Source organism: Manis pentadactyla, chromosome 7, assembly GCF_030020395.1.
Source record: "Manis pentadactyla isolate mManPen7 chromosome 7, mManPen7.hap1, whole genome shotgun sequence".
Taxonomy (NCBI): Eukaryota; Metazoa; Chordata; class Mammalia; order Pholidota; family Manidae; genus Manis; species Manis pentadactyla.
Genome location: NC_080025.1, coordinates 105,172,152 through 105,196,803, shown reverse-complemented (window position 1 = coordinate 105,196,803; position 24,652 = coordinate 105,172,152). Strand labels below are relative to the sequence as shown.

Below are 24,652 nucleotides of genomic sequence, written 5' to 3'. Positions count from 1 at the left end.
TACCATTTGCAACAACAGGATGGAGCTAGAGGGTATTATGCTCAGTGAAATAAGCCAGGTGGAGAAAGACAAGTACCAAATGACTTCACTCATCTGTGGGGTATAACAACAAAGCAAAAGCTGAGGGAACAAAACAGCAGCAGACTCACAGAACCCAAGAATGGACTAACAGTTACCAAAGGGAAAGGGACTGGGGAGTGTTGGTGGGAAGTGAGGGATAAGGGGATCAAGGGGTATTATGATTAGCACACGTAATGTGGGGGGTGGTATGGGGATGGCAGTATAGCACAGAGAAGACAAGCAGTGACTCTATATCATAGTACTATGCTGATGGACAGGGACTGTAGTGGGGTCTGTGGTGGGGACTTGATAATGGGAGGAATCTAGTAATCATAGTGTTGCTCATGTGATTGTATATTAATGATACCATAAATAAAAAAGTGAGAGGGGAAAAAAAAGCAAGCAGAATATCAGTAAATATAGTATAATCCTACGTATACTGTGATTCTATTTATGCAAAAAATTATATATCTCTAAATGGATTTTTAAAAAATCATGCTTCAAAATAACCAAGCTATGTGAAACCTTCAATAAGAATGTATATCAACGATATCTTAATAAAAAAAAAGAAAATACAGAAGCTAGACTGCTAAAAGAGATTTTACCTCTGGTGAGATAAATATGATTGGGGATTGAAGATAGAGGAATATTCCTAAGATTTTTTTTAAATTATTTTTTTAAAATTTCAAGCTTACAGAAGAGTTGAAAGTTATAATCTATATTCATAAACTGCTAATTCTTTGGCCACATGTGCTTTAGCTGTGTTGTATTTGTATATACACACACTTTTTCTGAACCCATTTGACAGTAAATTGAAGATATTACTGTCTTTTTAAGTAAATTAGTATTTAAAAAAAAATTTTATGTGTTGCTTTCAGAATTAAAAAAAAAAAAGTGAAAGATAACCACAAGCAGTCCCTAACTTCTGAAGGAAATCCTATTTCCATTCTATCCTCTTGCAGGCAAAGGGAGATGCAGAAATCTACTTTTCTGAAGATGTAGTTTAACAAGTGACCAACACCCAGGGGCTTAAGAGGAATTCTCTTCCAAGTTGCCCAAAACTCTCCCTTCAGTGTGCTGTGCAGAGTCTACACAGTCTACACCAGACTCTTAAATAATACTCAGTTGAATCAAAAGGGATTTAAACAATAAGGTCAATTAAGCTAAGCAATACCATCAAAAGTAAAGGTAGGCTTAAGAGGGTGCCTCACTGTCCAACTCCAGGGGGATCCCCCAATACTGCAGCTTACATGAAGGACTCTCCCTGCAGCTGTGCTGTGGAGTCTACACAGCTGTACAAGGCAGCCCTAAGTAAATATAAACAATCATTGACAAAAATCAAAATAAATCCCCAGAGATTAAGAAACATTTAGGAAGATTATCATCCAGTAGGGATGCTATTAAACAGAGGAAGTTCAAGCCCCAAATCTAAGTTAAATTTAGGGATCAAACATGGTGTCTGGTAGAGCATTACCACATACCACGTGTGACAGATATATCAAATGCCTCCCCAAAGATAATGTTATTAATTCATGCAAATTTCAAAGAATTCTCTTCTTATGTCAACCAATATTCATGTGGCTGAATCTATTTTGATCCCAACCAGCAGTAATAATTTACCTACTCATATGATTACAAAAGACTGCAAGGAAAAGACAATAGCAGATTTCAAAAATGTAAAAGCTGAATAAAGATGTTCTAATCACAAGGAATAAAAAGGCCATTTTTCTAAAAGGTAAATGAACCATGTAAGAAGTGGCAATATACATGTCCTTCAAGAATAGTAAAAATTACCACCCCTTTTCATAGCTCACAAGCCAAACTGGTGTTCTCTAGTCAGATTCCATTTACTTGTCCTTGGAAACCGAAGATTGAGAAAATGACAAAGAAAAACTACAAAAACACAATAACATAGTATCCTGCTGTGAACTTTGAGAACTTGAAAAGTATCCTTTGTTCACTTTTATCAATGCAATATCCATTCCACGTTTAGAGAAGCATACAACTAATAGAAGCCACAATGCCCCAAACCACACAGATTAAACACATCCAAGGTCCCCACAGATACTGATACAAGGGTCTTACTGAGAGGACAGTGCTTCCTGGAAATTCTGAGCCAGCTGCTCTGCCTCTCCCTCCCTTTCCAGGCACCTCCCTTTTTTCTCCCTTCAATCAGAATCATGGGGTATTTGTTTTCCTATTCAGTCAAAAACTTTAGGTTCCAAAGTTAAGGCTCTGTCATGACATTTTTCTCTTTAAAGAAAACTGGTTGTATGTTTTCTCTCCCAAATCTCTTGAAGAATCAATACTACAAAAGAACTGGCACTTTTCTTCTACTCTCTTAAAAAGTTGGCAACAAATGCCAATACTTGTCAGCTGTTTATTTCTGAAACACCTTGTGTTTAACATTACTCTACCTTAGCATGACAAACTGTTTCATAGTTTTATGAGTGCACTATATGCCCAGAAAAATTAAGTGTACACTGTAAAACTGCAATGGTACTACAGAGACTTACCACTGAAGTCCACATTTTGTTTTTAGAATTAAGTGGACTTACAAATAATGAAAAAGAGAAAGAGAAGCTTAAAAAAAAAAAAATCCCATTCATGACTGCATCAAAAAGAATACCTAAGAATAAATCTATAATACTTTAGAATAAATTTAACCAAGGAGGTGAAAGACCTAGTCTCTGAGAACTGTAAAATACTGATGAAAGAAATTAAGAAGACAAAAATAAATGGAAAGCTATTCCATGCTCATGGATAGGAAGAATTAATATTGTTAAAATGGTCATACTGCCCAAAGCAATCTATAGATTCAATGCAATCCCTGTCAAAATACCAATGGCATTTTTTTCACAGAACTAGAGCAAATAATCCTAAAACACGTAGGGAACCACAATAAACCCACAAAAAGCCAAAGCAATCTTGAAAAAGAAGAACAAAGCTGGAGGTATCATGTGCCCTGATTTCACACTATACTACAAAGCTACAGTAATCAAAACAGTATGGTCCTACAGAAGAACAGACACATAAACCAATTTAACAGAATAGAGAGCCCGGAAATAAACCCATGCATAAATGGTCAATTAATATATGACAAAGGAGGCAAGAATATACAATGGGAAAAGGACAATCTCTTCAATAAACTGTGGTAGAAAACTGGTCAGCTACATGCAAAAGAATGAAACTGGATCACTATCTTATACCATACACAAAAATAAACTCAAAATAGATTAAAGACCTAAATATAAGACTCGAAATCATAAAACTCCTGGAAGAAAACATAGGGAGTAAACTCTTGAACACCAGCATTAGCAATTTTTTTTCTGGATATGTCTCCCCAAGGTAAACAAAAGCAAATATAAACAAGTGGACTACACCAAACTAAAAGCTTCCGCACAGTAAAGGAAACCACCAACAAAACAAAAAGGCAACCTATTGTATGGGAGAATACATTTGCAAATGATATATCCAATAAGGGTCTAATATCCAGTATACATAAAGAACTCATACAACTCAACACTAAAAAAACCCAAATAATCTGACTTAAAAATGGGCAGAGGACCTGAATAGACATTTTTTCAAAGACAGCATACAGATGGCCAACAGGCACATGAGAAGATACTCAACATCACTCATCATCAGGGAAATGTAAGTCAAAACCACAGTGAGGTATCACTTCACACCAGCCAGAATGGCTAGTATTAAAAAGAAAAGGAACAAGTGTTGGCAAGGATATGGAGAAAAGAGAACCCTGATACACTGCTGGTGAGACTGCAAAATGGTGCAGTCACTATGGAAGGCAGTATGGAAGTTTCTCAAAAAACTAAAGATAGAAATACCGTATGACCCAGTAATTCCATTTTTGGGATACCCAAAGAAAACAAAATCACCAATTCAAAAAGATAAAGACAGCCCTATGTTTACCACAGCATTATTTACAATAGCTCAAATATGGAAGCAACCTAAATGTCCATTGATAGATAAATGGATAAAAAGATGTGATACATATACACAATGGAGTATTACTCAGCCATGAAAAAGAACAAAATCTTGCTATTTACAACAACATGGATGGACCTAGAGGACCTATTATGCTAAGTAAAATAAGTCAGAGAAAGACAAATATCACATGATTTCACTTATATGTACAATCTAAAAAAACAAAACAGATGAACAAACAAATAAGACTCACAGTCACAGAAAACAGATGGGTAGTTGCCACAGGGAAGGGGACTGGAGGTATGAATGAAATAGGTGAAGGGGGGAAAATTAGTGAGAATGTTTGATGTCTTGAGTGTATAAAAAAATAAAATGGAAACAAGTTTAAACCATATGCTTTCATATATTAAAGTGAATAAAGGCTGCCAGTTCTGTTTTCTTCTAGAATTAAGGAGCTATTTTACTATTCCTACTGACATAAACAACATGGATCAATCTCAGACATAACACCAAGTAAAACAAGTAAGATACAAAAGAGCAACACCAATGTATGGTGACATAGGTCAGAACAGTGGTTACCTTCAGGTGGGTAATGACTGAGGGGGCACATGGGGGGATCTTCTAAAGTGCTGGAATTATTCTCTATCTTGATCTGGATGGTGGTTATAAGAATATATATATATATATATATATGTATATAAACTAATCAAGCTATGCCATTAAGTTTTGGGTACTTACTTATTGATGTTATATCAATTTAAGAAAACACTTAAAATATGAAGACCAAGTGTTTAAATGCATGGACCTTTGAAACTGGGTAAACACTGAGTTCCAGTCCCAGATTGCTACTTGGTTAGCCATGTGACCTTATCTCTAAAGTCAGTGATCTCTAAATCTCAATTTCCTATCTATAAAAGAGGGCTAATAAAACCTTGGTATATTGTGAAGAATAAGTGAGATAATAAATACACATTTAACACAGTGCTTAGTATACAGTAAACATTCAATAAATGGCAGCTATTAGTATTGTTAATAATAGTATCTTCATAGAACAGCAATGGTGAATTGCATGGTGACTAACCCTTACATGAGTACTTTTTAAATAGTTCATGACAGGTAGTAAGTGTATTTAGGGCACACTTTATGGAATTTAGTATCCTTACTATTACTTGGTTACAAAGAATGACGAAAATCATTGTACTAAACAGAAATTTATGCTTTCAGTACATAAGTTACATTAGCATTAAGAGAAGTCTGTGTTTCTACATTGAACTGTGGCTTTTATGTCTCTGAAGATACCATGCTTATTTAGTACAAGTGAGGATAAGACATAAGGAATGATTGTGCGGTTCTTCATTTTCCTTTTCCCAAATTATATATTTTTAAGTCTCAAAATTTTAATACAAATGGAGAATTGTTGCTAATTCCTAGCTCTGTACAGGTAGGAGTTTAAAGAAAGAAAATTATAGAATAGACAGTTTTTGGACAAACTCTCCTCAAAGGGATTGAAGGATATAGTTTGTGATCTGTTAACAAAGAGAAAGATTAAAAAAAAGTTATTTAGATTTGAGGTGTAACTAAAAAGTACAAAACACAAAGATCTTAAGTGTACAGAGTCTATAGGTGATAATGATTTATATATAGATATGGACAACCACCCCATCAAGACACAGGAACTGTCATCATCCCAGGTTTCTCTGTTCAGACTGCTATCACCAAATATTAGTTTTGCCTGTTGAACTGAAGGGTGTTTCCAAATATAGCCTATAATGGCTATTGAGTAAATGTTTGCTGATTTCATTAGGATCAAGGAAGTGGAGGAAATGTTAGTAATCACCCATTTAAAAAACCCCATTTTCTAAATGAAGAAACCGGAGTCTACAAATAAACATTAGGCAACTTGCCCCAGGTTACACATTTAATAACCATTAGGGCCAAATTGGAACTCAGGTCTCTTGATTACAACACACACTTTGCTGTTGATCAGAGAGTGGTAAAAGACAATCTATCAGAGCTGAAAGCACAAAGGGATATTAGGAATACTGTATGCCAAGATTTTCTACTAGAGGAGAAACAGGACAAAGATTTGTACAAAATATATGGTAGAATGACAGACTGGTCTTCCAGATTAGATAGTAAGGAATATTATTTCTAAGTTATTGATAATAAATACAAAAATGATATCAATGTTACAAAAAATGTTTTTCTTTCAGGAAAAAAATAATTAGAAACTTCTTAATGTACTATTTAAATCAATTTATTTTAATGAACTCTACCCTAGCAAGCTTTCATATGTTAATTCACTTTTAACATTTCAATATTGAACTTTTATTTGGCAAAAAAAATTCCAAATTCTAGGAGCATAGCATACCCATCCAACAGAGTCTAACAAATTACTAACATCACCAGTGAAGGCCGTGGGGGCAGGAACAGACTTCATTAACAACACTGAAGTCATTGCCTTATATTTGAATACACAGAATACCTTGTGACAATGATCATCACTTGGATGAAAAAAATTCAAGTGCAGAGGGCTATATTTCAAACCTAACTGGGCACCCAAACATAGTTTATTCAGAAGTCAGACTTCTGATAATTATTATGTAGATACTGTCAAAACCGAGAATTAAGTGAGAAAAGCATCTATATCTGTCTAACCAGCTATCATGAAGCCCCCAGTAATATGCTAAAAAGGCATTAGGTCTTCTTGTAAACCCCATGACTATGTCATTTTTTTTCATAAACAGCTCTAATACATTTAGTAGATGCTGTCTCCCTGTTCATGGAAGAAAAGAAGCAACAAACGAGAAAGCAGGGAGGGAAAGCTGAAAACTTTGTTTTGACCCAACTCTCTTTTGGGTCAACACTGAGAAGTAACTATCTGCTCTGTGATCTCTCTCTGACTGGCTATCAAAAGCTTAGCTGAGTCAGAGGCATGTGTGAGGCACTATGTTAAAATAAACTGAGAATGCCACAGTGCAGAGTGGCATCTGTTATGAAGGCAGAATCATCCAGACTAATTTAAATTGTGTTCAGTATATTCTGCATCAAAATCCATTTTAACAAGATCACCATGAAAAAGAAATGGCTTAAAATGTCTCCATACTTAAGAAAAAAAAAGTCACAAAGATTTAGCCAAAAGGGTGTTATTTGTAGCACTACTGAAAATAGCAAAAAACTGGAATGCCAACTAAATGTCTAAAACAGGTACAGCAGGAAGCTTCTGATTAAGTCTTGTTTGTCAGGGGTACAGCTCCCAAAGGCCAGGCCCCCTGCAGCCTTTCCACCCTCCAGCCTCAGCAAAGCCTGCTGATGATGTGATGAAGGCTGTCAAAGCAAGGCTTAGCCCACAGGGATGGAAAAAGGGGTTGTGTCTTCCATGAATGGACAGCCACGCACAAAACTACGGCTGCACAGATAAGTCCATGGCAGGATGAGAGGGGCTTCCCCAGTTACCCCCACTGGCCTCTTCAACCCCAGCCTGCATTGGGAACTAATGTACAGATAGACAGTCTGCAGGGAGGGGCTCATGGGCTCCCTCAGAACAAGGCAGGGAAGGTAGGCCTTGGAGTCTGTCTGCCAGGCCTGCCACCACCCCATGTTGGGCTCACTCTGCCCCAGCCCAGCCCCAGTGCCTGGGAAAGCTGCCTGTTTTGTTCCCGTATCCACCCCCATCCCCCGTTTTTTTTTCTCCATTCATTGCAGTTCAGTCTTTCAGGGCCGCAGGCGGCAGGGCTGAGTCAAGGGAATGGTAGGTACCAGCCCTGATGGGTAGGGCCAGCCCCCGCTTTGGCAGTCCCTTCCACTGCTGTCCCTGGGACCCCTCTCCCTACCCATCAGCTGTGCCAGACTCATAACTATTTTAAATGTTGTTCGCTTCAAATGTTCTAAATACTAAGTATGTTGATAAACTAGAATAATCACCATTAGAATTCACTCTCACAAATTACCCCAATAAAAGTGAAGAGATGTTCATGATAAAGTTAATAGATGTTCATTTTAACCCTTTTTTTCCTTTAGTTTTTAAAAGGAAGATTTATTTGATAAATTTCACTTAACACAATTGTGGGGTAAATGGCAGAATTTCCAGAATCTCCTGCCTAGCCTTAGTTCATTGACATATCAATAGGTATTTTCTACTGCAGAGCCTCCTGCTGATCTGGGGCAAAGGGTGGAGAGAAAATGGCCATTCTCTCCTCTCCTCTGTTCCTAGTATGTAATTGGTCTGGCGTCTGCCAGTCACCAAGAACCTGCCTATGGAGTTCCTGCCAGAAGGGGCAGGTAGAGGAAGGGGAGCACAACCAGCAGCCAGAGATGGACAGAGCTGAGCCTAGCTAGTGACTGTAAGAAATAAGAGCCTTTTTTCCAAACTACCCTTCCCCTTGACTTATTTTGGTTTCATCGGATTCAAAAAGGACTGGCCCCAGGCAGAGGACATCCTTCCTCCTGGAGCTACATCTGGCATAGTAGGCAGGATCTGGTGAACCTGAAATCTATCTGCATGAAATCTATCAATGTTTGGGCGGGCTGCTCCTATAGATGGTGGGGAAATACCCTTGGACCCCCTCTAGGGGTGGGGGGGGATTCACCTGGGGACTTCCCTGTGGATGGTGGGGATTCACCTGGAGATTCCCCAGTCCAGTGGGGATGTGGTTAGGGTAAAGTGCCTCCTAGAGGAGTGGGGCCCCTCCCCAGAACTGGGGAAGGATGGGGACCCTGGAGGCAATGGAGTTGGCCCTCCGCAAAATCAGAGACTCCTTAGGGGAACTGAGTAGCCACGAGGTTACAAGAAAAGAGGGGTGGTTGTTTCCTGCGGCATTAGAAAGGGTTACTAATGGGAGAGATGCCCTTTGATGGTAACTGTCAGAACAGGAAGACAAGTTGTGGGGTGCTCTGAAAAGGGAACAAAGCTATTGAAAACCAAGGTCATGCTGCTGAGAGACATGCTAGTGGTGTGGGAGGGGGAAGCAGAAAAATGTGAGCTGTTAGAGGCTGTTGGGGAGGTACAGGAAGGGGTAGTGCCTTCAGCCCCAAGATGGTAGAGATGTCAGTGGAGGAGGAGCTGGGGAATGATGAGGGGTTGGGGCTGAGTCTGCCACCTGAGGCACCAGCCCCTCCCATATTGAAAGCCTGCCCAGTTGTAGTTAAGAAAATAAAGATGTAACAACCATGGGTTCCTCAGGGAGAGGAGCAGCCCCATGCTTAGGTTGTGGAGCACTCTATGCTCTGCCCCTATACCCAGGCTAAGCTGGTGGATTTGAGCACCTGGTTTCAGCAGAAACCCTTGGAGCCTCTGCCCACATGGCTTTTGCACCTTTGGGATTTAGAAGTAGGGGCCATTGTTCTGTCTGGGTCAGAAAGGGGCAAGCTGGCTTCCCTGATGACTCACCCCTCTCTCTGGCAGGTTACAAAATGCCCATTAGACCCCAGGGAATCACACACTTTAGGATTGGCTGACGGCAGCCCTCAAGGCAACTTGGCCTAATCAGGGTGATTTACGATACTTTCCCACTAGCTGGCAAAAATATGCAGAGCTCCAGCAGGTGTTATGGGAGTTAAGCACGAAAAATATCATCTACAATATGGACCCCCACGGCCCAGTGAGGAGCTGTTCACCATACAGCTGCCCCATCCCTCTTTGGATCCCTAGTGTCTATTCTTGCCCTCCATATAGGGGAATCCATAAGTGAGGTTACTCATAGTATATTAGATCTGGGGGAGGTTGAAATAATAAGAACATGGAAGGAAATATGGTTTGCAACGAAAGAAGAGGCTCAAAGGGCCCCATGAAGGTCTTGAGGACCCAGAGGTAGGTTGAGCTGATAAAGGTGGGGGCAGTGAAAGAAAACTTGATGGATAGCCCAGTAGAATATTGCTAGAGCTGTGGCATCAATTAGAGCCAGAGCAGCAGTTCCAGTCGCTGAGGTCCAAGACCCAGAAGCCGGAAGCAAAGCCCCATATCTGGCCGTGTGCCTGCAGTACTTCCTGAGGGAGAGTACCCAGACCCTGCCTGGGCCCCTGCCCACAAAGGAGCGTGACTGGGAGTTGTGGTTTGACTGGGGGGAGGGTCAAGCACCCCACCTTGGGGGACATGGTAGGGACTGGAGGCCACATGAAGAATTAGCAATTTGCTGGTCCCCCAGTGATTGTGCATGTCCTGGCACTGGTGGACACAGGAGCTGGATGTTCCCTGATTTATTGTGACCCTGAGCAGTATCCTAGGGCCCCATTATTATACAGGGGTGGGGCTGTCAGAGTGGAACAAGCCTGAATCCCCTTGAGAATAGGGGGATCTAATGTGTATGATGTTATGCTCACTTCTGATTCTCTTACAGATAACTATGGCATTATTGCAAGAGGTTTTGGGTCTTGTAGGCTACTGGAGAGTGTTGACCCTGCACTAGGCACAAATTCTGAGGCCCTTATGCCCCTTGGCATGCATGGGCATCAGGTGGGGCTGGGAAGAAGAGAGTTCAGTTAATGTGTGCAGTTATCTCCATCATTGTAAAATGGACAAGCTGGATGTCCATGTGACTGGGGCCTCTGGCAGCAACTTGCACGCCATGTATCTTGGCATCCCTAGAGAATGATGAAGCAAACAACCTCGTCCAGGACAGAAGACCTGTGGGCTGTAGTCCGTTGGTGAGTCCTGCCTCTGACATTTGAAGAGGTCAGTAGAGCCTGGCAGGAACACATTATGTGACTGAGTCCCACACCAACCTGCAGACTACATGGCCTTGGACATCTTGACACATGGACCAGTGATAGTTGGCCCTTCTAGCACCTTGGGTACAAGGCCTGGAAGCTGGCCTCCTGTGTTCCTGGAGTAACTGCAGAGTGGCCCCCAAAGGTCACAGTAGTATTAGTATACCCAAATAGCTGGAAGGTAAAAGCACTTTGAAGGGGAGTTTTGTCTTATTATTGTGGCCAGTGCATGTGCTTCCAGTAGCCTTCTTAATGGACAAGATTTGCCTACACTGATATCATTAAACATGTATTTTATCACCCTTAAGCTTATTTTCTTCTACAGTCTTTGCTGATTGGGCCTACCTCCTAGCTACAGATGCTGCTTAGTGTGCACAGAGCTCCCTACCAGTTCAGCTGCTTGCCTCTTGTGGAATCGGTGAGCTATGGAATTAATCTGAGTAGGACTCTGAACCCAGCTGGACCCACAGGTTTAAGGACTGTCATGACTTTATTGATCTCTGTGTCATAACTACTATTGTTTTTTTGTATATTGTTAGTCTGATTACAGTGCTCTAGTTTTCTCACAGGGGCCATTGCAGAAGATTGGGGACACATAGACTGTGAGGCAAGAATTCTAGAGGGGTGGATTGTGGGGCAAATGGCAAAATTTCCAGGATCTCCTGCCTAGCCTTAGTTCATTTACATGTCAATAGGTGTTAACCACTGCAGAGCACTCCTGTAGAACTGGTGCAACAGGTGGAGAGAAAACGGCTATTCTCTCCTCCCCTCTGTTACTGGTATGGAATTGGTCTGGCTTTTGCCAGACACCAAGGAGCCACCCATGGAGTTCCTGCCGGATGGGGCAGGTAGGGGGAGGGGAGCATGAGAAGCGGCCAGAGGAGACAGACGGAGCTGAGCCTGGCTAGTGACTGTAGGAAATAAGAGCCTTTCTCCCAACCTATCCTTTTCCCTTGACTTATTTTGGTTTCACCAGGACTCGCCCTGGAGCTATAGCAATACACCCAAAAGGAAATAATAATACAAGAGAAGATTTAAATCAAGGCCTCCGAATTTCATACAAAGACCAAGACCAAAATTCTAAAGTACTGGTATTGTGTCTCAAAATTCTCCCCATTAACTGCTTAAACTTACATGCCTCAGGTTATTAAATGAAACTAGAATTAGCAAGCATGCCAAATGTTTCACTTTTAATTACAGACACAGCTCCTGTATTGAGTTTTACAAAAAAGCATCTTTGAACATGCATCCAGTGTTCAATGTAATGTGGTGTAAGAGCAATATTCAACATAATTCACCATAATACACTTACTGCTTAAGTATGTCCTATAATATAACTAACTTGAGAAAAGCTGAAAATTGTTTAACAGTTATACTTGGTTGTTACATCTTATATGAATATATATGTTCAAAAATACTGAACCTTAAGTCTTTAATAAAACAATCCTGATTTTCCACTTAGATTAAGCCTAAATCACAAGCTTATATTGCAAAACTATTAAACTTAAGTTTTGTTGACCACACAAATGTTGACCAAGAGTCACTGATCAGGATAATTATAATCCTCCATCTACCACTCATACTGGACATGCTAGCCATCCCTCTCATTCTGTTCCCTCCCACAGATGCATGGCTTCCACTACTGTAGAAGCTTCTGTTCATTGCTCCTTTGCTGCCTATGCAATGCTTGATTGAAAAGCACTGGCCTTTTCCTGTAATATTTGGTCATATCCACTCATGCTGTTCTGGCCACCATAGCTGCCTGCCTCCATAAACACGACTCAGAAGCTGGCTGGCTGGCTGGGCTGCCATAACTCAATGGTTTGACAAGCCCATGCCTCTCACCGTTTGGTTACCATAAGCACCACTGCTTGTTCCTGCTGTGGGATTTAAGAAGAATTTCACATATCTGTGTTCACAAGTATCACTGCTTGCTCCTGCCAAGGGATTCAAAAAGAGTCACACATATCTGTGCTGCATATTTGCTTTGCCTTTTGACATAGCTGCCGCAGCATCTCACTAAGTTGCAAACTTGACATCTGCTTCATCAGTTACTCTGCCATCAGACGTCCGTTTTAATTTAAATGAAGGCATTTTCATTTAAAATACATCTGAAGGTGTCAAAGGTGGAAAAAATGTAGGAAACAAGATGAACATCTACATGCCTAGTTTGGGGACATTCAACACAGCTGTGCTGCATTAGAAGATGGTCTTTGACCGCCTGACTCCTTTACCATAGCACCATAGAGCACCTTTATAACAGAAGAGTCCACAAAGATTTAGTACATTCCTCTACATAAAGTTATGCTTAGCCCAGCAGACTGCTGAATGGCATTACTTTTAAACAAAGGTTTTACTTCTGTTCACTTGAATTACAAAATTACAAATTACAATAAAGTATGGGAATCTATACTATGAATAATCTCAGTGCACGTAAAGAACTTATGATCAACGTGACGTGCAGCATTGTGAACACTTGGAAGAGCAATTTGATAAAGCACCCTCACACAACACAAACTAAAACACTCTGATGTCAGAGTAAAAATTCAATAAGCCATCCACTTTTAATCCTTTACACCTGGAACTAAAATGGAAAAGACTATGGTAGCTGGTTAATTCATCCTGAGGGAAGTCTTACACAATTAGAGCCTTTGAATCACCTGATACATTGATTGAAAAGGAACAGCAGTCTCTAGAACATTCTAAGACTTAAAACCTATAACACATGCACTTTCCAAAACAGGAAATATTCTTGATTTTGAAGGCTTAAGAATATTCTAAGACTTAACACCTGTAACACACATGCACTTTTGAAAACATGAAATGTACTTGATTTTGAAGGCTTTAAGAAAGCCCACATTTTTAGATGTAGGACATCTAAAAAGACATTGATTTGTAGAGGTGAAGAACTTTAGGAATATGACATACACTGGAAATTTTAAAACACTTTTACATTACTCCTTTTTACCTGGCAAAATCAACATCATTCTCAGTATTTTAGAAAAACTAAGACAAAAGAAGGGGAACTGTAGGGCAATCAAAACAGAAAAAAATGTAGGTGAACAAACTATTTCCCCATTGTTTCCAATACTATTATATATATCCACTGAATCTCCTGTTCCACTTGGATGAACTACTATGACTTTACACAAATTATGGCTCCAGCAAAAGTTCCATTGTTTTTTACTGACTTGACCTGTCAATTTCATCAACCAACTTAGTATAAGATATTTTTTCATTCATTTGCTCTGTTGTCTGAGCAGACTGGCTGTGGCCCTACACACAACCCGGCTAATACCACAGAGCGTTTCCGAATGAAGGTTTTTCAGATTATCCACTCCCCAAACCCTCTCTTTAGAGTTGAAAAATCATAGTGCCATCTATCCAACCAATCTCCACGAGAAGAAAATTAACAGAGGATTACTAGTAAGCCAAAATTTTTGAGTAATAGGTCTACTAAAATAAATGTTTGACTCTTGCAAAAGCTACAGACTGCAATTTATCAATCTAAAAATCACCTTTTTATTCACTGTGCATTATTTAGACTATGACTACCTGTAACAAATCCTAGTTTGATTTGCAAAAACTAAGTTCTTAACTCTTCATTTTCTGCTTTGAGAGGTGAGACATTTAAAAAAGCTGTCTTTTGGTCAGCAGTAAGAAAATAATCCATACTAGGTTTCTCATCTTTCATTGCACTGTGGCAGAACCCACTGCATTCTCCTCCATTCTATCAGCAACCCAGGTGAGCAGACACTCAACAAGCATAAAAAAATAATTGCCCTTGTCTCTGAAGCACCATATGGGCCTCAATAAATAAATAAACAGATAAATAAAAATCAATCAATTACTCAAGGCATATATTTCCTTTCTACTAGGAGCTTACAACCTAAAAGTGCTATTAAGAGATGTAGTTATAAATACTAGGGACATCTGGGTTTCAGCTTTAGCTGACAAATAATTTCTCCTTAACCAAACTTTAAGTCAGGCTTCTCTGGACTCTCTTCTCAACTAGGGCTTCCCTGTTAGTCTCTGCATTGCCTAATTTTAGCAAGAATCCTGTTAGGTGGGCTTAGCCAGAACCCCACCACCACTCCTGAGATAGTAATTTTCCCCTCACTGATCCCCATTCCGCTCCTTAGCTATAAATTCCTGCTTTTCTTCATTGTATTTGGAATTGAGCCCAGTTCTGTACTGAGGTCTCTTTCCCCCTACTGCAACAGCTTGTCTGAAAACTTTTTACAACTTTAACTATTATCCAGCTCTGGTTTTTCTGGTAGCACCAAACTAGCCAAGTATGCTCAAGTCCTTTAACCTTTCTGGATTTCAGTTTACTCATCTGTAAATTTAAGGGAAATGGAGTAGATGATCTCTAAGAATTCTTGTTAGGTCTAAAATTCCTCTGAAGAAATCTGGTAGAAAATAATGAGGTGCAGAAAAAGTAAGCAATTTGGACTTGCTTGGAGCTCACAAGAGCTGTGAAGCCAGGACATCATCTGGATCTTCTGACTCCAAGCACACTGTTTTTATAAAACCAGTCCCTGCTACCTCACTGCTAAAACCAAAAGCCAGACAAATACAGAGAAATGCCATGGCACCCAGGGTGCTACTTCAGCCCAAAGTGCCTCTTTCATTTTAGAACAGTATGTTGTTTAGTTTCATTTACTCTGTCTTGCCAATGGGTTTCAGCCCCAGGCAAGTTCACTATGGAACTTTAATCCCACGGTGGCAGGTCAATCACTAGAATCCCATCCACTCAGAGCGTGTCTGCATGTGGAAAGCTGGTCTCTGCCTTTGGGCCTCTCTACCCCTGCAGCCATCTCAGTCTCTGTCCTCAGTCTATGTCACACCCTGTGCCCATGCCATCGTGTCATCCAGAGCACTGGGCGGAGGAGCTCTTTATAAAGAGTCAAGGGCAACGTACTGACCACACATGTGTAGTGAGCGAGCCAACCAGGCCAGGTGAGAATCCTGGCCACAGGAACCTTCACTTTATCCACTAAGCAACATTACATTTTGTTTCCTAAAATAAATATTTTTTTATTTCTGGAAATACAAATTCTATTACCTTTGCCAATAAAGTAGGTATAAAACTCGCCAATAAAGCAGGTACAAAACTTATTAATCTTGACACTAGATGACAGCAAAAACTAAAAGATTTTACTCTATCTCCTACCAATAGTTCCTTTTTTGTCTTTAAAAGTTCCATTCAGTTTGGTTTGGAAGTGGGCTCCCACTTCCTTCTTTACTCTAAGTGGTTCCTAAATGCCACATAGATCAGCAGAATGAACACACATGGTGCCAGAAGCAATTCTGACTTCAGGATTTGTTTTGCCGTGTGACCTCAGTAAGATCATTTTACTTCCTCCAGGCTTCAGTTCTTTCAGCCATATCCAAAATAAGTTATAACATGACAACTAAGTAAAAAAATGTGGAGTTTTAAAGTATGAAAAATCTAATGACGATTAATACTGTGTCTGCATACCATGGTTCAATTTAAAATATCTATCCTACCTCTAAATATAGGGCCACATTTTTAAAACTTGTATTCTACTGCTGTTGTTTGACATTTTAAAAAATGTTTTAATTTCACATTTAATGCCACTTCCCCCTCGGTATGTTTCTATAGGGCTTTTACCTGAGGGGCAATGAATATGATATATTTTAAAGTTGAGCAGTTTTTACAATATATACCCAGCTATCTTTTCACTCCACCACTTTTCTGTTATCCTCTAAGGAACTTAAATTTTGCTACCAGATCTAAAATGTTACATTATCTGTACATTGCAAGAAATCATGAGCTCTATTACCTAGTGGTAGTAGTATTTTTAGCACTTTAAGCATTTCAATTTACTATTCAATAGCACATAATGACATCACTGTCTTTCAATGCTGCTCATTTGCTTCTATTTTGTTTCCTTGCCTTCAATGCATAGACTGTAAAAATGTTCCATTGCTCTCGTTCACCATTTCAATGATGAAGCTTAAAAATGACTTGTATTTGTATATTTCTTTGCTCGGTAAATACACCTGCTCTTATTGCAATTGAGCTGGGGAGGTCAGTTACTCACCAAAAGGCAAAATCTGGACGATCAAATAGCAAAACCAAGGCCCAATGGGAAGGGGGCGGAGTCAATACACCACCCGAACACGACGGACGGATTCTAGGGTTTCCACGGGTAAACAAAGGAAGTTGACTTTCCCACGGCTCCGTCTGTGCTTCAATCAACCCGAGCCCACTGAGCTCATTACCTTCAAAATGCAGTCTAAGGACTGAATTTCTCTAAGCGCTCCCCTTACAGGTGGATACCCAGAAGACCAATAGAGACAAGAGATGGATGAGGAGAGTGGGACCCACTCCACCAAAAAACTTAAAAACACCTGCCAACCCAACACGCCAACGCTTAGCTCCTCTGCTACTCAAAATACGATTTTCAGGGCAGGAGATAGAAGGGAGTCGGGGATATGGGCCTCGGGTGGGGCGAGTGCGAGGAGCCGGAGAGAGGCGTCTAGCTCAGAGGCGGGGAGGCCGAAGGCACTGGAGGGATGACGGAGCCGAGCGGGGCGGAGAACCGAGGCGCGCGAATCCGCGAACGGCCAGAGGCGGGTTCGGGCCCCTTCCTCACCTGGCAGCCCTTCTTGTGATGAAAGCCGACCACCACGATGTGGAGTACGGGCCCCCGCGAGGAGCCAGTACCGCCCCGCCCGGCCTTCTCCATGGGCGGCGGCCGCGGTTCCGCACCACGATTTCAACCGCCAAGGGCGGCAGGCGGGGCGACCCAGCGGTCTCCAGGAGGACCGCGTGCGGCGGATTTCAGGTGTCAGCGAGGGAGCCGCATGAGGGCCCCGCAGGGCGCCCGGAGCGGACGCAGGCTCCTGCACCACCGCACCGCCCTCCGGGGCCGATGGCCGCGTTTCCCTCAGCCGCTTCCGCTGCTTCCGGGCTGTCACCCGGTGCGCTGCCGTCGCCGGCGGGCGGGGCAGGACAGGAGGGGGAGGGGCCTGGGGCGTGGTCTGAGGGGAGGGGGCGGAGCCCTGGTGGCGGGGGACGAGGGCGCCGAGGGCACTGGTGTTGGGATGGGGCGGGGCCTGGGTGGGCCTCCCTGCGGACCGCACACCTGTTGCCTGGGTGCACCGCCTAGCACACCGCACACCTGTTCCCTGTACCCTGCTCCCCCCGTGCGGTCTCAACCCGCTTTCGCCTGCTTTGCCCTCACTTCTTCCCTTAAAACCCCGCCGCTTCCCTCCTTTTTCCTCAGCTTTTCTTCTTTCTTTTAAACATCTTTTTTGTTCACCTCCGAGTATCCAGTTCCTTCATGTCCCTTCCTTCGCTTTTACCCTTAAATATTTGATAACATGGAGGCATATTGGTGCGGCTTTGTATCTGTGTATTCTATGGTTTATAATGGGTTATAGAAATTAGATATAAATATGAACATAAGCAATGCTAGCTTTTGTAGCACCCACTCTAAGCCACTCACCACGTTAAGCGTTAGGAAACAAAGATAAATAAGCAATAACTGCACACATTTCATGAAAAAGCTCTATGTGCCAGTGCTCTGCTAACCACTTTTCACGGATAATCTCAGTCTTCATAACAATCCTACAAATAGATACGATTATCGTCATTTTTTTCCAATGGTAAATTGGGACTTAGGTTAATTAACTAGTCTAAGGTCAGGTAAAGAGAAAGAATTGTGGTGATGGGATTTGAACCTAACTAATTTCATTTCAAAACCAGTGGGGTTAATCACTATACTGCTTCCCAAAATTCTTGACTTTGAGGAACTAATAGTCTTTTGTGAGGGGTGGTAACCCCTTGGATAGATAATTATAAGAGAATATATTGGGAGTATTCTGAGAGCTATTAACCTTGTTGCAGGACAATGACAGAGCCCACCGAATCTTCAAGTCAGAGAATCCTCAAAGAGGGGGTCACCTTTGAAGGGTTTTGAAAGATGAGCAGGATTTTTACCAGAACTGGGGGACAGAGCATCTTGAGTGCAAGGAAGTAAAATCGCGAAGGACTGAGATTATTTAGGGAAATCATTTGGGCAAAAGATGAATTCTTACCCATCCTCCAAGATTAGATTACTGTCAGTTGCTTTGCGAAGTTTTCCAAGCTATCTATGTGATCAGTGGGCAAATTATTTAACCTGAGGAAGTTCATTCTAACACCTGTCTCAAAGGATAGTCATAAAGATCGAGTAGGTGTATTTGTGAGAATCCTCGCACATAGTAGGCACTCAATATTTTATGAAACGCAAAAAAGCCAGGATTGGCTTGGTATTTAGAAGGCTGAATTCTAGGGAGCTTTGAAATGTAGGGCCCATTTATGAGGGCTTTCTGAACCTCCTCGCTGACATTTGTGGTAAATCATAACTAATTCTCTAGGGTCCCTGATGCTGAAAGAGGTCTTTTGCTGTATATATTAAATTTTACGAGCCATGTACATAATGTTTGTTCATTGTCTTTCTTCCCCATTCAATCTTCAGCTCCTACAAGGGCAGAAAACCTTGTAGTTGTTTTGTACAGTTTTGTACTCAGCAAAATGCTAGTCAAATAGTTTGCAACTAATAAGTAATTCTTTAATGAATAAATGATGGTGCTTTACAACTATTTGTTGTGTATGAATGAATGATGTTTTTCTGGCCTCTGCTGTTTTGATCCTCCACCTTTAAGATCCTTGCATACAAATATAAAAGAGAGTAAGGCCGAGAATTTGTTCTCTTTTTTCAAAACAGCAAGTGCAAAAAGCGTTAAGGGTTCTTAAGTGTGATGACATTAACATTAACATAGAGAGACATCTGGTGGTTGGTTGCTTGTTAGACAGTATGTGTTGGCTGAAGAAAGTAAATACAAAGTCCTAATGAATTAGACTTCTAGATATAGTAAAATAAGAACAATGAAATAAATAAGGTGGTAGAAATAAATAGAAAACATATCTTAAATTCCCACGCTAGAAAAATTTTTTTTAAATGTTGGTTGTGGGTTTTTAGTCCGCTGGACTTTAAAAACAGTAATTCCTTAAGAAAATGAATGGCTTTTACGAAATTGCAACACAATGAATTTGTGGTGGGAAAATCGAATTGATTTATACTGGTTTTAAGAAAGATCTTGGTTTGAAGTGAGATGCAACCTTATAGTGGAAAATGAGACAACTCAAAGGTTTCCGTATTTTGAGAAGCCTTCCGGGTTAGAAGAAGAATTTATTAACAAGGCAGGATATATATATATTTGGTATCGTTAATGTACAATTACTTGACCAACATTATGGTTACTAGACTCCCCCTATTATCAAGTCCCCCCCCACATACCCCATTACAGTCACTGTCCATCAGTGTAGTAAGATGCTATAGAATCATTACTTGTCTTCTCTGTATGTTCTGCCTTTCCCGTGTCCCCCCACCCCCCTACATTATGTGTGCTAATTGTAATGCCCCTTTTCTCCGCTTATCCCTCCCCTCCCACCCACCCTCCCCAGTCCCTTTCCCTTTGGTAACTGTTAGTCCATTCTTGGGTTCTGTGAATCTGCTGCTGTTTTGTCCCTTCAGTTTTTTCTTTGTTCTTATACTCCACAGATGAGTGAAATAATTTGGTACTTGTCTTTCTCCACCTGGCTTATTTCACTGAGCATAATACCCTCTAGTTCCATCCATGTTGTTGCAAATGGTAGGATTTGTTTTCTTCTTATGGCTGAATAATATTCCATTGTGTATATGTACCACATCTTCTTTATCCATTCATCTACTACTGGACACTCAGGTTGCTTCCATTTCTTGGCTATTGTAAATAGTGCAGCAATAAACATAGGGGTGCACATGTCTTTTTCAAACTGGGCTGCTGCATTCTTAGGGTAAATTCCTAGGAGTGGAATTCCTGGGTCAAATGGTATTTCTATTTTGAGTTTTTTGAGGAACCTCCATACTTCTTTCCACAATGGTTGAACTAATTTACATTCCCACCAGCAGTGAAGGAGGGTTCCCCTTTCTCCACATCCTCGCCAGCATTTGTTGTTTGTCTTTTGGATGTTGGCCATCCTAACTGGTGTGAGGTGATATCTCATTGTGGTTTTAATTTGCATTTCTCTGATGATTAGCGATGTGGAGCATCTTTTCATGTGCCTGTTGGCCATTTGAATTTCTTCTTTGGAGAAGTGTCTATTCAGCTCTTCAAGGCAGGATATTTTTAACGTCTCCCAGAAACTTTGAGGGGAAAGTGGGTATCTGTCAGGCCCGCAGAATGTTCAATGGCCTGTTACTTTTCCCGGGTTCACAGTGCCCGGGAAATTACTTGGCAAGACCCACGTGGACTGGACCGATCGCACACTCGGCCTCAGATTGGTCGAGCCTGTCCGCGCTGCGGAAAAAAGCGGAAGCGCGCTCTTTCAAACTCACCGCCCCTCTGTGGATGGAAGCAGGCCATTTCCGGCGTAGCCATGGCGGCTAACGCGACCACAAACCCGTCGCAGCTACTACCTCTTGGTAACTCCCGTCCTGTGGGGAGCGGGGCGGGAGGGAGCTGGAGCTTATGGTTGGGGGTTTAGGGGCTGCGGCCGAGGCAGCCCCTGGCCGAGTGTTAGGGAAGCGTAACCGGCCAGCTGCTTTCTCCTTCCGCGGCGTGTCTCCAGGCCCCAAGTCTCTGCGGCCGTGGGCCGCCCATGTCTCTTCAGCGTGGTAAGGCTCCTTGAGGGAGAGACTTGTGACTCCCCAAACCAAGTCGTCACGGAAACGGTCTATAATTTATGAATGCGTGGTCGGCCTTCGTTGTTGTGCGCTCGCCTACCACGTTCACGGGTAGCAGTCCCAGTCCTCAACTTGGCATTTTTTTAAGTTCCCCAGATTACACCCTGTTCTGTATCCGGCCGGTTATTAAGAGAAGCAGTGCAGTGTAGAATGACCCTTAAAAGAAGGATCTGGAAACCAGTTCCGTTTGCCTTTCTTTAACCAAAGAGTTGTTGAGCGTCTGTGTACCAGACAGTGGCTTGGCAGTATTCACATTTAAATCACGGCCATTGCCTTAAAATAATAACACGAACCAGTGAAGTACATAGAATACTGGACAAATAACATAACAAATAATGCTAAGCCGGCTAGAGATGTTCAAGCTGCTGTCAAAGCAGAGGTACTAACAGGAAGGAATATCTGATGAAGGCAATTATGCCTCTCTTCCTAATTCGTAGCTGAAGAGTGAGTTAGCTGATGTGTCAGTGATTGAAGGTTTTCATTCCTTCATTTATTTGACATACTCTTTTTGAATTCCTAGTGTGTGCCAGGGACTGTCCATTGGGGATACAGTAATGTGCAAAAAACAACCAGGTCTCAGCTCTCTTGGAGTTTAGATTTTAAAGGAGGAGTTCATATGTTAATCAGACAAATATAAAACCACAAAGACCATAAATTTCTACAAAGGATAGGTAAGTGGCAAACAGGGGAAACTTCTGTTAATGATTGAACAGAGAAATGTTTAAGCTCTATAAAGTTTTTTGAATGAACACTTCTCTTAGTTTATCTTTTACCATATGCAAGTAACAAGTGCTAGTAGGCGCTCAAATAATTGTTGAAGTAAATGAATGGGTAAAATAATCTTTTCCCTCTCCCCCACTTTTTTTCCTTTAAAAAAAATATATCCATAGAGCTTGTGGACAAATGTATAGGATCGAGAATTCACATTGTGATGAAGAGTGATAAGGAAATTGTTGGCACGCTTCTAGGATTTGACGACTTTGTCAGTATCCTTTTAAAAGGTGGTGATGGTATGGGTTTTTCTTCTGTTATTTAAGAACAGAAGAACTATAGATAATCAGTATTTAGTAATTATTATAATAAGAATTAATTTATTCTCAGGGAACATGTGATAGCATTTTAAGAGGTGTGTGTACTAAAAAAAGTTCCTACCAACTACAAATATTATGAATTTGAGACATTGTTTTGAGTGTTATAATTAAACCTGAATAAAGGCAGAAGCCAGAGTAAATTCAACCTGTTATGTTTGTTTTCTTAACGCCTTATTTCAGATATGGTACTGGAGGATGTCACTGAGTTGTGAGTAGTGTTAAAAATTAAAGAATTGGGAAATCTCTTTAATTTAAAGCAATTTCAGCATTAATGTGTCTAAAATGATTTATGAGGAAACATTGGAATTACCTTTAATAAATTTTATTTACTAATACCAGTAAAATTTCAGAGGATTATTACCATATTACTGTAATGTAATTACTACTAAATTGCTAGGAAATTAGTGGAGACAGCAATTTAAGGTAGAACATACTAAAAACAGCCAGGAACCTTAGGGCTCAGGTCAAATCAGGTAACTGATAATAAGAGTGTTTTAACAGCATAATAAAATGTAAATGATGGCTCCATTGTATTAGTTATAAAGATCATGACCAGCATTTCGGCTTTCAAAATTGAATTGAGTAAAGATTGATAGATTGATTTAACAGAAAGGAATTGGTAGTAAGCAATTGTAAAAATTGAGCTAGTAAACATTTAATTTCATATTTGATCTTGTGAGCAAGTTTCAGCTTTTATAGAGATAAGTCCTAGTGGATGTGAATCTTAGGTTAATCAGTTCAGGAAGAATGTACATCACCTAGTGGATATCCCTTGTGTTTGAGAACTGATAAAATTGTCTGACCTCACATTGATTTATGTACAAGAATAATCTTGTTTAGGGATCAGAATGGTGGCTTTGATTATTATTATTTATCCTGACTCTGTTGTATCTATTCATCTAGTGAAATCACACCGGAAGGAAGAAGGATTACTAAATTAGATCAGATTTTGCTTAATGGAAATAATATAACAATGGTAAGACACAATAAAGCTATTTTATTTGGATGTTAGCTCATATTTGTGGGGCAGGGATCACAGAAGTAACTAGAACTAACTTGCTCAACTAAATGTTCATGGCCCAGTTGTGCTTAAGATGGAAAAGGGATGCTCTGGTGATCAGGGCCCCAAAACTGAACTCTTGAAGGTAACATTAGGTCCAAAGATTATTTTGCTTGGGCTTTTTAGTCTTTTATTTTGTCAAGAATCATTGTTGACACACTAAGTATTAATTGATGATGCTGGAAATTATAAACAGATAGCAATGACCTGGAGAAAACGGGAATGTGAGGAAGGGGCAAAAGTGGCTTTGGTTCATGAGGAGCTCTTAGTAGGGGTTTTTAGATGATGTGATGGTGTTATTAATAAACTCTTTTTCCTCCTATGCAGCTTGTTCCTGGAGGAGAAGGACCTGAAGTATGAATGGATTTCCTTTTCTTATGCTAGATTATGTTTTGTATTATAATGACAAGAAAATAGGAATTTTTTCCAACCTTTTAGTATTTGGATTCTGTAAAGCTAAGTTTCCCGTTAAAGGGAAATGCTTTGAAAATGCATTGTAAATGCCCGTTTTTGTAAGTTAATCATGATTATCTCAGAAAAAGAACAGTTTGTTCTTTGAAGACAAAAATAAAAGTGTTTTTGGTTAACTGTCAGTTTATTTATTATAACATAATAGCCAGTAGAACAAAGATTGTAATTATGATTGTCACTTGCTTTCCTGTCATTTTATGCCTATTTGCTTCATTTGCACAACCATTTGATTCTTAAACATAAACAAAAATTATTCCAAAGTGATGACCTTTGATTTTGAACAGTTATATTTTAAAAACCTGAGATGATTATTTACAAAATTCACTTCAAACAATGATATATTGAAATAAGGATTTTTCTGCTTAACTCAAGTTCCATTAACTCCTATTAAAAACAAACCAGTGAAATATGCAGGTAACATATACCCACTGTAGAAATGCAGATAAGTAAAAAGGGAATTATTCTTCACTCTTCTCTGTATATCCTTTTAGACTTTATTGGTACACTTTCAGTACACATTTTATGTTTACACAACTTGCTCATCCTGAATATTCTATCTTGCAGCCTCCATTTAA

At 40.5% G+C, this 24,652-nt stretch overlaps 2 protein-coding genes across 5 annotated transcripts in view; one reads left to right on the top strand and one right to left on the bottom strand.

Annotated features, from left to right (window-relative positions):
* Positions 1 to 17,670, bottom strand: part of AVL9 (AVL9 cell migration associated) — a 69,740-nt gene extending 52,070 nt beyond the window's left edge. For 2 of the 3 annotated variants that reach the window (XR_005027156.2, XM_036897362.2), the window contains exon 1: positions 17,337 to 17,668. Coding sequence is in view for 2 of the 3 variants with exons in the window: in XM_036897362.2 (XP_036753257.2) it covers positions 17,337 to 17,429 (93 nt within the window). In the remaining variant the exon portion in view is untranslated. Of the gene's footprint in view, positions 1 to 17,336 lie in introns of all 3 variants that reach the window. The other variant, XM_036897363.2, reaches the window with a different exon arrangement.
* Positions 17,671 to 21,066: 3,396 nt separating this feature from the next.
* Positions 21,067 to 24,193, top strand: LSM5 (LSM5 homolog, U6 small nuclear RNA and mRNA degradation associated). 2 transcript variants are annotated; one of them, XM_036897511.2, is made up of 5 exons: positions 21,067 to 21,194; positions 22,346 to 22,441; positions 22,727 to 22,754; positions 23,450 to 23,522; positions 23,934 to 24,193. In XM_036897511.2, exons 1-5 carry the CDS (start codon positions 21,149 to 21,151, stop codon positions 23,964 to 23,966), a joined length of 276 nt encoding a protein of 91 aa, XP_036753406.1. In that variant the 5' UTR covers positions 21,067 to 21,148; the 3' UTR covers positions 23,967 to 24,193. The 2 variants fall into 2 exon arrangements, with proteins under 2 accessions (XP_036753406.1, XP_036753407.1); XM_036897512.2 differs by lacking the exon at positions 21,067 to 21,194 and adding an exon at positions 21,257 to 22,126.
* Positions 24,194 to 24,652: the final 459 nt, after the last annotated feature.